This window comes from Zootoca vivipara, chromosome 1 (genome assembly GCF_963506605.1).
Source record: "Zootoca vivipara chromosome 1, rZooViv1.1, whole genome shotgun sequence".
Taxonomy (NCBI): domain Eukaryota; kingdom Metazoa; phylum Chordata; class Lepidosauria; order Squamata; family Lacertidae; genus Zootoca; species Zootoca vivipara.
The window spans coordinates 99,630,938-99,647,242 of NC_083276.1; the positions used below are offsets into that span (position 1 = coordinate 99,630,938).

Below are 16,305 nucleotides of genomic sequence, written 5' to 3' on the forward strand. Positions count from 1 at the left end.
GAGGAGGCACCCCAAGGGGCACAAACAGCTCCTAGGCAATGAAAACACCTTCAAAGTCGAGGGTTTTGTTTGTGTATTCTGAGTGAACTGGAAGAGGGTGCTGACTTTCTCTTGTTTCACCAGTTTTAGAAGACTGGAGCTTTTATGTAGTTGCTGGAGTCTCTACCCCTTAGTCTCGTGTGCCAATAGCTGGACATTTCAGCAGTGGCCCTGAATATTTTGCTTGGCTTGCTATGCCCTCTCCTCCTGTGTTCCTGGGGTAGATGACAGGGAGTCTGAGAGTTCGCTGGGAACCTGGATATTTCCAGGGCAAGCGTTCCCAGCTCTTTGAGACCTTTGGCAGTGCAGAGACATAGAAGGTGCAGGGCTTGTCAGTCCAACCCCTGCACAGTCTCATCAGGGCTGACCTTAAGGCAATTGGAGCAATTGGGCCAACATGGGCGCTGTGGGCTCCTTAGGGGCCCCCCACACCAGGGCAATCTAGATGGCTTTTATTTATATCTGCAAAATTTTGAAGACTTTGGCTGTGAACTGGGGCCCTACCCAAAAAAAAAAAAATAACGTTGCACCCCACTGCTTCAAATTGGACCCCACTGGCTAGCCCTGAGTCTCATAGTTGTTGGGCCTGAGTTGCCCTGCCCTTGCATGAAGCAGCGGCATAGCTAGCTGCTCGGGTACTCGGAGCGGCAGCCCGCTTCATACGGCGCATGCGCAGTGTCGCGTAGTATGGCACATGCACAGCATCGTTCCATACAGCACATGCACTGTATGGAGCAACACTGCGCATGCGCCAGGATTGCAGAGGATCCCGGCGCTGGAGCGGCGGTGCCGGCAAACCGCGAGCAAGCCATGGAGCAAAGTTTTTTTTAAAAGCCTCGCTCTGCAGCTTGCTCACTCATCTGCTTGGCGTGCGCTTAGCTCCTTCCTGCTGGGGTGGAGGCAAGGTGTGGGCCAGGGAGGGGCATCAGCGGCCGCTGCTGATGCCCCTCCCTGGCCCACCCCTCACCTCCGCCCCAACAGGAAGAAGCAAAGTGCGCCGGCCGAGCAGCCAGTCGCCAAGTGAGGCTTTCTACCGGGCGGTGGCTGGCTACTCGCTCACGGGGGGGAGTTTCGCCCCCCTCCAGGGAGGCAACCGGGGCGGACCACCCCCTACGCAACCCCTTTGCTACGCCCCTGGCACGAAGTCTTGGGTTTACAATTTTGGGAGAGGGGAGACTGCAGTGTTGAGGAGCGGGCAGGCTGGTGAGGCCCCCTAGATTTAGAGGCCCAAGTTGTCCTGCCTTCACATGAAGTATTGGGTTTGCAATTTTGGGAGAGGGGAGACTGCAGACTAGGGAGCGGAAGGGCTGGCGAGCCCCCCTAAATTTAGAGGCCCTAGGCTTCAGCCTACGTAGCCTATACATAAATCCAGCACTGCATATAATGGGTCCCAGGCTGCGGGGGTTAGCAGCATCTGTCCTAGGAGACAAATAAATAAATGTGATTTGAAGGTGAATATACCTTGACATTTTCTCTGTATCGTTCCAATTTTAGTATATGTGCTGCCGAAGCGAGCACATACCTTGACATTTTCATTTGGTCACTTACAGGGTTGTCCGATTTCTGGTAGATGTTTGTGGTTGTGGAATTCAAGTTCTAAACTCACACCACACACACACACAGGGAAAAAAAAACCCAAAAACCCTTAAAACTGGGCCCCTGGACAGTGAAAAATAATGGCCTCTCATTTCTGTTTTTGCTTACTCATTTGGAACTTGGAAGGCTTTGATATCAAGGACTGATTGTTTAATTGTGTTTGTGGCATTCTCTTTAACATCCACACTCCTCCCCTTTAGATTTCATACACGTTTTGATGTTGTTTTCCCTTGAAAACACTACTTGGACTTTGATGATTAACTGTGTGCTGTGTGTATGTTGCCATCAGGTGCCGTTTCCTGATAATAGAGTTTTCTTATTTATGTGTGGTTTTTGTTTTTTTGTTTTTTTGGTAACTGTTCATTTTCCATTTGCTACAGAACTTTCCTTATATGTTAGACCTCTTGGGGGAGAAAGGTTTTTCTTTCTTTTTTTCAAAGACAAGATGAAGCTTTGGATAAGCATCTAAGGTTTTCAGCACTTTATCCTACTGAAATCCAAATAAAGTGCATTTCCGAAGTGTTGGAGGAGAGTCTTTGTCTCAATTCTTTCTGTTTGGATAATTAAAAGAATTGATTGAGTCAGTAGCTGAAGGTGCCACAAAACTCTTGCCCTGCTGGCCCCCATGTGAAGAAATGCAAATAAGTCAGATGAGCTTTTTCTGTGGGTTCTGCCTGTCTTCCCCCCCCCCCCCCTGAACAGTAGATGAAGAGATCTCCCCCCCTTTTTCTTTTAGCGAGAGAGATGGTCTTCCTTTTTGCTGGCATTACCACAGCTGCATGAAAGATGGTCATCTCTATTTCTTATGAGAAAAGGAAAGTTCAGTTGGTCAGTGTGCCAACATAAAATGCTATGCTGAATAGGCAGATAAGAGCCATTCAGTTCAAACAAACAGGACATCCCCTAGTCATGTATGTGAACATGAATTGAATTGGGCATGCTTATGCTGCAGAACTGAATTGAATTGGGCTACAACTTAATGCAGTTCAGATTGGAAAACTGGGCCAAAACTAACCAAATAAAATTCAGCAAGGACTAATGTAATATTGGTGTGTGAGCATCTACTCTTGGGTTTTAATTTCTTTCTGCAGCAGACTTCTTTTTTGGAAAAGTTTTCTTGCATCTTTTACTTCTTTACAGCAGCAGCAGCATTCCAGCTATCTCTTAGTGAAATTCCTGTTACAGGAATAAGCACTATTTGGTTCTGTTTCTCAGAGTCTTTATTATTTACAAAACTTTACATTGGTCATTAATTAAAAAAACAAATAAAGAAACATAATCATTTTCTCTTTTTAGCCATCCGGCCAGAGACCTAATGCTGACTCATTCACATACTTATTTACACTGACCCAGACTTAGTTGATTGCATGCCCTAATAAGGACACCTGTTGCTGGGGAAATTTTCTGTTGCCTAGCAACTTGTTCAAGACCATTTACAAGTTTCTTCTAGAATATTCCAACATGCAAGGCAGGAAGAACCAGCTGCACAAATATAAGAAGGGAGACAACTGGCTTTCCAGTAGTACATGTGAAGAAGTTCTCAGGTCTTAGTAGACTATAAGCTTTAACAGTGTGAGGCAGCACATCAACAGAAATATAGTGTCTAGATCAGGCATAGGCAAACTCGGCCCTCCAGATGTTTTGGGACTACAATTCCCATCATCCCTGATCATTGGTCCTCTTCGCTGGGGATCATGGGAATTGTAGTCCCAAAACATCTGGAGGGCTGAGTTTGCCTATGCCTGGTCCAGATCAAGGAAAGTTAATACTAGGCTGTATTCTGCCTTGGTCAGACCACACCTGGAGTACTGTGTCCAAGTCTGGGCATCACAATTTAAGAAGGATATTGACAAGCTGGAACTTGTGCAGAGGAGGTCAACCAAGATGATCAAGTGTCTGAAAACCAAGTCTTATGATGAATGGTTGAGGGAGTTGGGTATGTTTAAGAAGGAGACTGTGAGAAGATATGATAGCCACTTTCTAATATCTAAAGGGTGGAGATTCCGACTAAACACCATGAATAACTTTCTGATGGTAAGAGCTCTATGACAATGGCATGGACTCCCTCAGAACGTGCTGGACTCTCCTTCCTTGGAGGTTTTAAAGCAGAGGTTGGATGGCCACCCATCATAGGTGCTCTAGTTGATCTCCCTGGGCCTGAAATGAAAAGCTCCTCAGAAGAAGATGAAAAAGATACATTGTCATGGGCCAGGAGTTATCTTCACCTGCTGAACTGCAGCCTGAAGGCGAGAGTGACTCCACCTGCAGCTGATCAGCCTTCAAGGACACAGAGGGGAAGGCACTGATGAGAACCAGCTGGCTTCAGCCTTCTTAAGCAGAGCTGCTAGCAGCACACTTGCTCCCACTCACTGAGTGGGAAAGGAGGAGAGTTCCTGTTGGCCACCCTCCTGATGTCTCAGCATACATGTAAGCATGTGGTAAGCGGGGGGGGGGCATGGTCATACCAGAGCAGTTATTCATAGATAGAACACTTGTAGTAATATCTGTACTAGCTCTAAGGTAGGGGGCTTTTTCTAATCTTAGCATTTGAGTCCCTTAGCATTTGAAGGAGATCGTTGAAATTTGGGTTGTCCTGTGTATGTGTGCTACTGTTTATGTGCAATCTCTCCTATGTGAGAAATATTTTTTTTCAGTAATGAATTCCTGAAATGTAATCCATTCTAAGTAAACCCCAAACCAAAAGGAAAAATATATTGAAAGAAACGGTATATCCGGGACAGTAGTATTCCGCAGTCACATTCTTTAATTTATTCTTGCAGCAATGACAACCAGGTCTGCAAAACAAAAAACAAAAATCAACAAGAAACCACCAAGTATTTCATGGAGGAAAGAGGTTTTTTTTCCTCCAAAAAAAAAATAAAATTCACCATGATTTTATTGAGCCTTTACTGCATAGCCACAAGACATAGAATAGCAGTATTGAAAATTAAGTTGTTGTCATATTACCATAAAATGATTCAGCACATAATACATTGTCCAATCCCACCACCCCCTTTACTTCCACAATTCTACTAGGCAGCTGTGGGCACCTCTTGAACAGACAGACTATACGGACACATTCAGAATGATTTAAGTTCAGCTATATTGCAACCTTTGACTCTTTGACAATATAGTTGTGTGATGACCAGGCCTTGGTCTTCAGAGTGTCCTCCAGCCAACCACAAACATGTTTCTCTCTCTGCTTTCTTATGTAATTTGCTGCTGATATATTTGTGCAGTGATATGTGTCACGCTGTCACTCTTCTCACATATTTCAGGGCTAATTAAGATAAATGCTGATTATGTGTCAGCATTGATTTGAGTGAACAACTAAGATTTGGCATCCTTTCCAGCACATGCTTTATGAGGAAATGGCGTCTGATGTGTGTTCTCAGGTTAGAAGTTCACAGATCCAGTGGGTGAAAATCATTTACAGTCAGTGGGTAGTCATAGTCAAGGGGGGGACAAGGCAAAGCTGCCAAGTTTTTCTCTTGGCACCTACAACAAAATGTAGTTGGTATTCCAACATTTCATACCATCTAGGCTCTGGTGATATCAGGCCAACTGAGTGGTAGCTCAAATGGGACTTAAATAGACAAGATGGACACAGGGATCTTATATCCCCTCTTCTTTCCAAGGGGTTCTCAGCCCTAGAGCTTTTGAAAGTGGAGGATTATTTCATACTAGCCATGCCACAGAGTAGGACTTCCTAACTGAGCCATTTTTTGTTTGTTATTTTCCCCAAATAACTGCAGTGGACTGCACTATCGTTGTTGTTGTTCTGTCATCAGTATGTATTTGAAAATACATTGGGGTGCACACACTTGGTTTGTTTCCCCAATCAGTAATGAGTGTGGTGGGCAGAAAATGTTGATTAGATGTAGTGGCTGAGTGTCGGACTGAGGCAAATAGGCAAGTTGCAAGGTGGACTTCAGGAGGGCTCCAAGGACAGATTTGGGCCATCTGTAAGCAGTTCAACCTAGATAGAGAAACAAGTCAGGCCAGAGTCAGCAGTTATATAAGACAGGTGGAAATCCATTCACTCCTCAGATCACCAGATTGTGCTAGGCTACAAAAGTTCTCACTCACCTGCCTTGGCTGCCAGTATGTTTCCAGACCCTGGTTTTAACCTCTAAAGCCTGGCAAGGCTTGTAACCCTAGAATTTGAAAGAACGATTCTTCCCATATGGAACTCTCTGGGCAACAGATCAACTCTGAAGGCTCTTCCATGGTGTCCTCCTGCTTTTCCAAAATGCTGTTTCCAGAGAAGCACGCCTGGCACCCACTTTAACATGTTTTAAGAAGCAGGTGAAGACTTCTCTTTCAAGCATTTTAACAATTTTAACGTCTTCTATTAGCCAGTTCTTCTAATGCTGTTTGCACAAGTCACTTTAATTTATTTCATGGTGATTGATTGTGCATGAGGCGGGATAAGGAGGCTAACACCAGGAAAAGTTGGCTGTAAAAGAGACTTTATATCACAATGGTCTTGGTCACTTTAATGTCATTCCTGGAAAACCCTTAGCCATAATGAGGCTATGCTGGAGTAAGCGCTTTGAGGTTTGCCGTGTCCCTCCCTCCCTCCCTCCCTCCCTTCCTTCCTAAATAGCAAATAAACAACATTGTATTGCAGCAACTTCTTACACAAGAGGTGTGTGTGTTTCCTGAATCCTTTCTTTTCGGATGCATGACATGCTGTAATTTTGGGCATCGTAATGAACTGATCAGCGCTGCTCTAATGTATTTCAGTTAGGAAAGCGGCACTTGAAAGAAATTGTTTTTGCTATACACATGATGTGAAGCAATCAATAGTGCTTTAGTCTGACAAGCACTGTCAATATCCATTGTCACAGTTCAGAAAGTCATTAATGGATAGTTCTTCAAAAACCAATGCTCTCAACACACACCCAAAGTACTAAGAGAATGCCGTACTGGGCAGGAATTAATCACAGGTGGTAAGCCCATGGGGTTTAGGGTAAATGTTTTGTAAACTGCGAAATAAAAGTTCTTCAGAAAGAACAGAGACCATAATGAGGGAACATAGAAGAACATGCAGGGATCTGTTGGTGGTGCTGCAGAGCGACTAACCTTAGTTTATCGACATAATCACTTGAAACTGTGGGCAAATCATTGTGCAATATGGAGATGATGATAAGTGAGCGGTTACTAAGCAAGGAGTACCTTGGCACACTTGAAGTAGTACAACTGCTTATCTAGGAGATTTGTGCCATGGGTGTTGCCCAACGAAACATAAGCACTTTGAAGTCCCATTCATTTTAATGAGATATGTAAGTGGGTTCTATTTAGACCTAGGTCTGTATGCATTGTTGTTATATGTGCAGATATGTCAATATTTACAAAGTGAAGGAAAGCAATTAAACAACTGGGGTGGAATTCAACATTGTGTTGTTACAAACTTTCCATCTGCATAAGCATATCGACTTTCCAGATAGAACAAACCCCCCCCCCCCGCACTGTTCTGGGGTTTCTTCCAGCCCCCAAGCCAATTTCAGGGGGCACAAGGGGAAGTGGGGAGAACCCTGTTGCACAAGCAGAAGCCCTTTCACAAGGCTCCCACTGACTGGGTTTGTTAGGTGAATCCCATCCATGGAGAACGGATAGCATTTTCTATAGCATTTCCCTCATGCCACCAAGGTTGTAGCATCAGAAATGCTGTTTCTATTTCTCTTTATACAGTAAGGCTGGGTGCCCTGGAATTTTAGTATATCGCTGCCAAGGGTTGTTCCCATTTGAACCCAGAAGGTCCAAAATAGAACACGAACAAAAGAGCCAGCCATTAATTTAACACTAATCTCTGTATTCTATGATATATTGTCCTAAGAATGCTACCACTAAAAATGTGAATTTTATTTTTTTTCGTAAGTGATGGATTATTGTCCCATGCTGCAAATGTTCCAGTAAAAGTGTCCTTTTATATGTCCTTTGTGATTACTAACTTGTAAAAGTATGTGTGGGGTCAGTTCAGTGCTGTGGGAAAAATGGAACAGTCCTCTGTTCAAATCAGTAGTGAAATCAGAAGCAAAGTATGCTCTGATTATCATAGGCATGTGTTTAAATGTTGCTCTCCTTAATTGGGTATGTTGTATTTATTTTGAAATGAAAAAATCTGGCACGTTTTTATCCCTAGAGAGCAGCAAAGTGAAAAAGAAAATGTTTTATTTTGATTCTTACTGACAAATTTGTAACATATACCAAAGTATTCCTGAATTCTCCTCTTGTGAAGTAGGCTTTGTGAACTCTCCCTGGTTTGAGGACGGGGCATCTTTAAATGTATCGTTTCATTCGTCCCCTCTTAACAAATGCTCTTTCTTTTCTTTTTAAAGAAGTCCAGCAATGCGTTTCTAATTTTGGTTCACAACCTGTTGTATCTTGGGCAGTTTACTTGTAGGGAAAATGAAGTAGGACTTTATGCATTTGGAACACAATCTGTGCTAAGAGTGATTACAAAGCTTTCAGGAATGTTGTATGGTGCCCTGGATCTTGACTCCTAGATCTGCACAAAAGAAATCTGTTCACATGACGCCCTTTTCTTCCTTCCTTCCTTCCTTGTCAACAAAGGTAATGCAAGAAGCATACATACACCAAAATTGTATGTGGTGTCATGGTTTCCCCAAAGCATCATGCAAATTGTAGTTTGGTAGCATTTCCTTCTCTAGCCCTTCACGGAGCTATCATTTGCAGGGATCCTTGTGAAGAGGGGATAAAAATTAAACCCCACATATTTTTTTTAAGCAGGCCATGTCAAAATTTTGTTTACTGTTTATTCCTCCAAACTAAAGGCCTTCCAACCCAAGAGAATCTCAAGGTCATACCTAAGGGTGCACCATGGATGAAGTATAACCTTGTTATCTCAGATTCCTTAGGGTTTACTGGTAACTCACAGCTTACGCTTAATTTACTTGTGTGATTGCAGCTTCACGGGGGTAAACCCACTCTCCATTTATTTATTCCTACTCCCCACCTATGCAAAACTGCAATTGTGGGCTTACCTACCCTCCCAAAACCGAGTAAGTGCTTATTGGGCTTTGGGGAGGTGACAGGAGGACTCCAAGGAGCTGCCGGAGCCCTTGTGCCTCTTTCACAAAACTGGGCAAGCAGCCCTCCATCTTGCAGAGGGCCTGGTTCCAGGGGTTTCTGGCTTTATGAGATTTTTCTTATATGCACAATGTCCAGGACAGTAACACCCACGTAAGATGCAAGTTACCTGTATATTGAAGAGTTGCATTGCTGTGCTGAGAGTTGGGTTCCTAAGAATGTTGTTGTTTAGTCGTTTAGTCGTGTCCGACTCTTCGTGACCCCATGGACCAGAGCACGCCAGGCACTCCAGTCTTGCACTGCCTCCCGCAGTTTGGTCAGACTCATGTTCGTTGCTTCGAGAACACTGCCCAACCATCTCGTCCTCTGTCGTCCCCTTCTCCTAGTGCCCTCCATCTTTCCCAACATCAGGGTCTTTTCCAGGGAGTCTTCTCTTCTCATGAGGTGGCCAAAGTATTGGAGCCTCAGCTTCACGATCTGTCCTTCCAGCGAGCACTCGGGGCTGATTTCCTTCCTTCCTAAGAATAGTATCATAGAATTGTGCAGTTGGAAGGGACCTGAGGGTCAACCCCCCACAATGCAGGAATTTCAACTAAAGCACCCATGACATATAGCCATCCAACCTCTGCTTTAAAACTTTCCAGTGTAGGAGAGTCCACCACCTTCCTAGGGAGTCCATTCCACTGCCACACAATTATTACCGTTACCAAGTTCTTTCTGGTATTTAGTTGGAATTTCATTGATTCTGACATTTCCTTGGAAGTCAGTCCCATTGAACATGGGACTTCTTTTGAGTAATCATGCATAGTATTTTGCTTCCATATGAAGTATTTCATATATATATCCAGTGCTTTGGATATATCCATGTTTTTCCACAGAGAATCAGACCTCTCCCAGTATTATATTGTTCAACCCACCATTTTATTTGCCTAGGAAATAATAAATAGCACACTTTAATTTGCAAGTGGGGAACCATATGTGCTAGAGATACAAATTTTTGGTATGCATTCAAAATTTACACATGTATATGGATAGCTGTCCAGTAACACGAACCATTACTAATATGACTCTCTCAACTCACAATGTTTATTCAAAATAATATTAATCAGATTCTTTTTGGATCACCCCACATAGCAGACTGCTGGACAGAATATATAGTCAGGTTTTCCCCACAGATACCAGCAAAGCTTTCTGCGTTTGAACAAAACATCCTGTTAATTTTTTTCTTTGATTCCCCCCCCCCCTTTCAGTTTTCAGGCTGAACTACAGCACTTCTGATACAACTGACAAAAACCGAGTTAAAAGCAGACTAAAGAAGTTTATCACTCGAAGACCTTCACTGAAAACGTTGCAAGAAAAGGGGATCATTAAAGGTGTGTGTCCTCTCTCTCTCTCTCTCTCTCTCTCTCTCTCTCTCTCTGTGTGTGTGTGTGTGTGTGTGTGTGTGGTGTGTGGTGTGTGCATGCTCGCGCTCACGTGTGAATAATTGCTGAGTGTTCCTGTTTCATTAGTTCCTAGAATATATTATTTTGACTTACACTGGTTTTCAAAGTATTGTTACAGTGTTTCTTTAAAAATGATACAAACGGGAGAGATGAGTACAGTACTAGGTTCAATGAAACCCCGTTTCTCCTTCTCTCTCTCCCTCCACCCTTTAGTAGCTCTTGGGTCTCATAGGGAATGATTGGTATGCAAATATCTGCTGGTCTGTTCAATAGGCATCCTACTGCATTTTTGTGTGTGCCAGAGGCCAGCTGGGGAGGGGGGAATAAAGGAAGCAGGCTCCATTGGACCACATCCTGAAACCTTCCTGTGTGACAGAATATGTCTACATGTGTATTGGCCGTGCCCCTAGGTTTTTTGGTTAGTCTTTCTAGCCAGTTATGTTGAAGAAAACCCAAACGTAAGTAGATTTCTTAAGTTTAACATGTGGAAAGGTTGTATTTCTATATGTTATGCAACCTTGAGGCATGCCACATTTTGCATAACAGAAAGAGGTCTGGCCCCTAACTTTAGTACGTTTGTGGTGCCTGCTCTGAGAATTAAGTCACTGAAATGAGGAACAAGATAGCAAAGATAGCATCATGGTTGCTTAGTGTGTGGAAATTGTTGGGATTCACATGATCCATACGAGTTGAAGGGAGTTCTCTGAGTGTCAAAGGTTTAATTTCTACCTACCAGAATGGCGTTTGCTGTGAGGTAAACACAGTGGACATAAACTTACATTCACATGCATACACCTCTTTGTTCCCCGAGATGTACTGCCCAGTTGGCCTGAAAGGGGGTTGCCTACAGCCCCAACTTTGTGATATAAGAACAGATGAAGAGCCTGCTGGATCCAGCATCCTGTTCTCACAGCAGCCAACCATTGGATATTTGGGGATATGGAGAAGTGGGATTATATCTGAGGGCTTGACCATATTCCACATGTTGATTCGGGGCTCTAAATACAATCTGTGCTTATTAAAACTGTGTGCTCATTGTCTCTGTTTGCAAGATTAGCACTCTGCAAAAATGCTGGTTCACATGGCAAGAAGAGAGAATATGTGTGTGTGGCTTGTATGTACATAGGCTCAGTTCAGAGCTTTTGATCAACTGATGGAAAATGGTGGAGCCGATATGCTTTATTCCTCAATATTCCCATATGTACTCTCTGTATAATGCCTACCTGGCTCATGGGAATATATGGCACAATCCCTTAGCCTCATGAACTTTCTACCCCATACATGGTGGATTGAGATGGGGCAATTGCCTTTATGATTGGAATAATACTTCAGTAGAAAATGCTGTCCATGTTACTGTTTTCATCCTGTGGACATGCTCAGATATTGTGAAAGGCTTGTGGTATTTTTTTTAAATCTAATTTTCTCAATTTCTGTGTATAAAACTTGCCCAGCCACCAATGAATACATGTTAAAACCACAACTGCTCATGTAAATTAGGTAGTTAAAAGCTCTTTGGCACCAGCTGTGCACAGCCTTTATACACAGGATGTTCTGGTGGTATTCCAGCAATTTTGAACTAATGGAAGGGCTTCAACCAGTGCAAATGAGGGCAGCTCCACAGAGGGGGGAAATATGGAAGATCAAACAGTGTAAAGTTAGCAATTCATCAGCTTGCCTGCCTTTGTTACATTGAGGTTTTGTATAATGACTGCATTGGCCACTGACACAACACCACTGGATTCATGAGCACCGTGTTAATGCAATTATGAGTTCTCTCACTTGAGCTTTATTCTTGTTCCTCCTGAATTATAGCAGGCCAGAGGCAAACTTAGGCCAATAGTACAAAAGCCAGTTTACAGTCACCTTTCTAACCAACCCAAGTACAGTTTGTAAGGAGAGAGGGTATGTATGTACAGTTTGTATGTGTGTAGCCTCTGTTCCGAGTTTCTGGTCAACAAATGCAAATTGGGTTGGTTGTGGGACCAACAGATGTTATCCCACTTTCATCTCGGTTTAAGTGGAAAGGGTAGAATACTTCGTAAACAATAGTTATTATAGGTGAAATATGATAAAAGGCTAAAAACCACATTATATATTTCCAACTTCTAAAATCCTGACAAAATTTAAAGGCTACAACAATATTTTTCAAAATACGTTATGACTTAGAACTACAAGTCTTATATTGTGGGTGAGTGATAAGTTATGCAGGCCTGCTACACATCACTGCAGTTTATTTTGTTGAATACTGAAGTAAGATAGTTGCGTTTTCTGCTCTAATTTATCGTCTTTCAGTTTCTGGGTTTTTCTTCTTTTTAGTTTAATAAAGTGTAGCTGATGAATCTCCTTTGGTATTACATAGGGATCAGATGTGATCCTTCCTAACAAATCCAGATTCATTAGCATAACTCAAATCCATCCTTTAATGTGTCTCTGAAGGAAGAGCAGATGTACATCTTTCTTTAGACAGGATTGCTTTAGAATGCTGATTTGCTAGCATAGAGGTGTCTTGTGTGTTCCATGCTCATATCATATAGTATCATGCTCTGCCATACAGTTCTGGGGCCTTTTGTTAAGCGCATGGTTTTAATAGCAGAGGAATGTTGCAAGAAGAAAAAGCATGTTAGTTTTCTACCATGAAGTTTCATTAGGATTAGGTTCTGGCCATGCAAATGAGTTAAGATTCGTTAGCAGAGCTTAATTCCAATCTCCAGTAAGTCTATGTGAAATGCTCATTTGATAAGGTTCCTTCATTGTCTTCAGTTGAGTTTATCCCTTAATCTGTTAAAATGTTATGAAAATGCAGTTGCAATGCTTACCCTGACAGAAAGCGCTTTTAAATGTTAATTTTTAAGACTTGTATTAAAACATTTTTAAGTAGCAAAATAGAACGACACAGATTAAAAATAAAAGAGTTGGCCAAATTTCATGTCCTAGAAAGCATCCATTTAATTTTTTTATAGGTGAATTAAATGGCTTGAGAAATTGTTTATTTTCACACTTTTTCATTTGTTTTGTTTTGTTTTCATTTTTTCATGGTAGGGCAGAAAAGTTTAGAATGGAGCATATTTGCATACCTTTTTTTTATTACAAGAGTTATTCTTCAAGGGAGATAACATTCCTACTAACTATTTTTGCAAGGCATAAAACTTCAAGTGAGAGTTAAACATTTTGTAAAATGTCTATCTGTTTATGTATTTGCCACATTGGTGCCAAAAGTACTCCGAATAGCATTAAAAATGCAAAACACATCAAAGCTACTTTTAAAAAAATCATGCCTTAACCACAGCAAACTATATATAAAAGCTGTGGCAAAATTCTCTATGCAGAGTAACCCATCAGCTGTGTTCATTGATGTTAGCCTTCTCACAACCTTGCCCTTCTCCACTCCTTGGGCTTACTCTTTGGCATCTGTGTCTCTTTCTCTGCCTCCCTCCTGGATCTCTCTCACACAAAATTGATTCCCAGGGAGGTAATTCAAGGAGCAAGAGTGCATCATGCAGGGGCTATATGAAATTAGGCCTGTGGTTGTACATTCCCCACCACTGCCCCAAATGCAATTAAATGCTGACTGACAGACACACTTCAATGCTGTTGCCAGATACTTAGTTATGAATGGGGCATTTGGTATTACTCCCGTGCTGGCCCACTATATACGAAGCTCACCCTTCTCCCCTTTGGGTTGTGCACCATCACAGACACCAATTCTTGCAACCATCTTCCCAGCGCTTATGGAAGCCTGAAACAGGTCACTTCATTCTGCTGCATGGCAGTGACAGTCCTGGAGATTTACTTGCCATTTGTGTATTGGACTTGAGATTTGCAGTCACAAAACATGAGGAGGACTCTGTTATGCTCACTTGTCACTCGACCTGGGAGGAGCCACAACACCCCTTCTGTGCTGCACCAATCTGAGGCACTTCTGCCATGCTCCAAAGTCTGAGGGTGGTTCACCTGCAGCTTCTCCCGCTCCACAACCACATAGGAGTATGTGACTACAGAAAAGACTACTGGCCCTTCAAAGCAGCTCTCCCAGGAAGGTTGAACCTCTGGAAGGTCCAGCTTTGCCCACCTTTTTAAGACCTCAGATGACATTATATTTGCTGAGACAGCAACTTCCTAAACTCAGCTAGCAAGGCCCACTGATTTGCTTGGCCCCATGGGCCTGGGCAAGGCTTTGGTATTTGTCACCTCTTCTCATGAAAACCCCAAACCTCAGTCAAACAGAATAGATAGCATCCCTCAGACATCCCACATTTTTATGGGCATATTTTTATATTTCATTCCTTTTGGTGGAGCTATCCACCCCACCCCCCCACCCCCACGCCAGCAATGCTCCTGGAACAATATCACTTCCACAGAAATGCTCTTTGAGTACAGTTGGAGTTCCACTGACACTTGCTGCAACTTAAAGATGGTTAAGAATTGGGTGGGGGGGAGAGAGATGGAACAATTTTCCCCATTGCCATTTCATATATATATATATATAACCAAAATTTCAACCCAACTTCACAGTATATTAAGATAATGCATACAAGAGATGACCCCGTGAACAATACCCCTGTGCCTTTGGGGAAAAGGTGGGATATAGCCAGTTCTTTTTTTCTGGGGGGATGCAGGGGGATGCATACCCCTAAACATTTTGTGAATCTAAGTTTGGCCTCATTGAGGGGCAGTATTTCAATATGAGTAGGAAAATGAGAGTACCCCTAAACAGTTTTTTTTAAGGAAAAAAAACCACACTGGATTTAACTAATGGATAATGAATGGATGCACACACTAGTTGTTGTTGTTGTTGTTGCCATTTTTGCCACATAAACTGTGGGGTTGCCTGGGAAGAGTTACCCTTCCAATCCTCGAAGAGTGCCATGCCTACAAACTCTTTTTTGGCTTCTTTTAAGCGGGGCAGGCAATTCATTGCAGCCGTAATCATCATATTACATGCCTCAGAACTTCAGAATGGCTCTCCCATCCTTTCCTTGTGTCTCCTTTTATATCCACATACAAAGCTGTCATGTCCACTACTACCTCAAATGGATGGTTTTTATGTGCATATATCAGCAACTCATAATGCGAACCATGCTGCCGAACACATTGTGAATATACTGCTCTTCTTAAAAATGGTTGTTGGTTTTTTCATACTAACTGTATTGACTAACTGTCGGTGTTTGATGTATGAGTTACCAGCCTGATGTAGACTTATGGTTAGAGCTTAAGTTGTTAGTTCTGCTTTTGCAGCCAATTCAGAATAACTACAGATGCCTCAAGATATTAAAATTGACTGCTCAAATGGACTCAGTGTGGGAGTTTCATTGGTTTTAAATTGATAACAGCTGAAAGAGTGAATGATTAAAGCTGTATAAGGGCATAGAATGCAGCTCTCTTTTTTTCTTTTTCTTTTGCCTCTTTTAACAACTTATTGTGAACAGCTCTTTATATGGGAATTTTCTTTACTATAATAAAAAAATATTTCATTAGCTGAAATTTTTAAATGATGAACAAGAACATTTCTGAAGCCTGTTGAGGGAGCAATTCCTGAGAAACTGGAATAAACTTTGAGAGGACAATGTGGGTTTCTATTCAGGAGGGAGCATTTAAAGTTAAGTAGCATTCCATAAGGTGGTAATTGTGTCTATTTCCCAGACATTTGAGCTAAATAAGCTGGATAGGAAACATAAACTGTCATAACAGGAGGTTAGGAGTGCTGCGTACATCTTTGCCTACCACCACCGCCCCCCTTCCCATTGCATAAAAAAGTAGACGTCTCAAGTGCCCTTTTGCTAATAAATCAAAGCCCTTTTGCTTTCTTTATTCCCTCAGGAACAGTTATTGTTTTCATTATTGGAAAAGATGTTCTGGCTGTTTCCTTATCGTAGGAAGAGCTAAAATATTTGGACATAGAAAAGAGATGTGTTTGTTTTTTTAATGTTCATCTAGATTTCCATTTCTTATATTTGATAAAGATTTCAATCATCTCCTAATACTCTAGATCCAGGCATACCCTGTGTGTGGTATCCAGCCCATAACATAATTTCAAAACTCTTCATGCCCCCCCCCCATCAACCAACTTTTTGGGTACGCAGAACCAAAGTGTGGCTTGCTTCATCTGGCTGAAGCCTTGCCTAACTGCATCCCTTCAGGCAGGTTCAGAGATCCTGGTATCTGCTCTGAC

General features: G+C 42.3%; 1 protein-coding gene across 2 annotated transcripts in view; it reads left to right on the top strand.

Annotated features, from left to right (window-relative positions):
• The window catches only part of ARHGAP15 (Rho GTPase activating protein 15), a 375,586-nt gene that overhangs the window by 201,545 nt on the left and 157,736 nt on the right, over positions 1-16,305 (top strand). For both annotated transcript variants that reach the window (XM_035130906.2, XM_035130887.2), the window contains exon 9: positions 9,942-10,064. In XM_035130906.2, the coding sequence (XP_034986797.2) occupies positions 9,942-10,064 (123 nt within the window). The remainder of the gene's footprint in view (positions 1-9,941; positions 10,065-16,305) is intronic.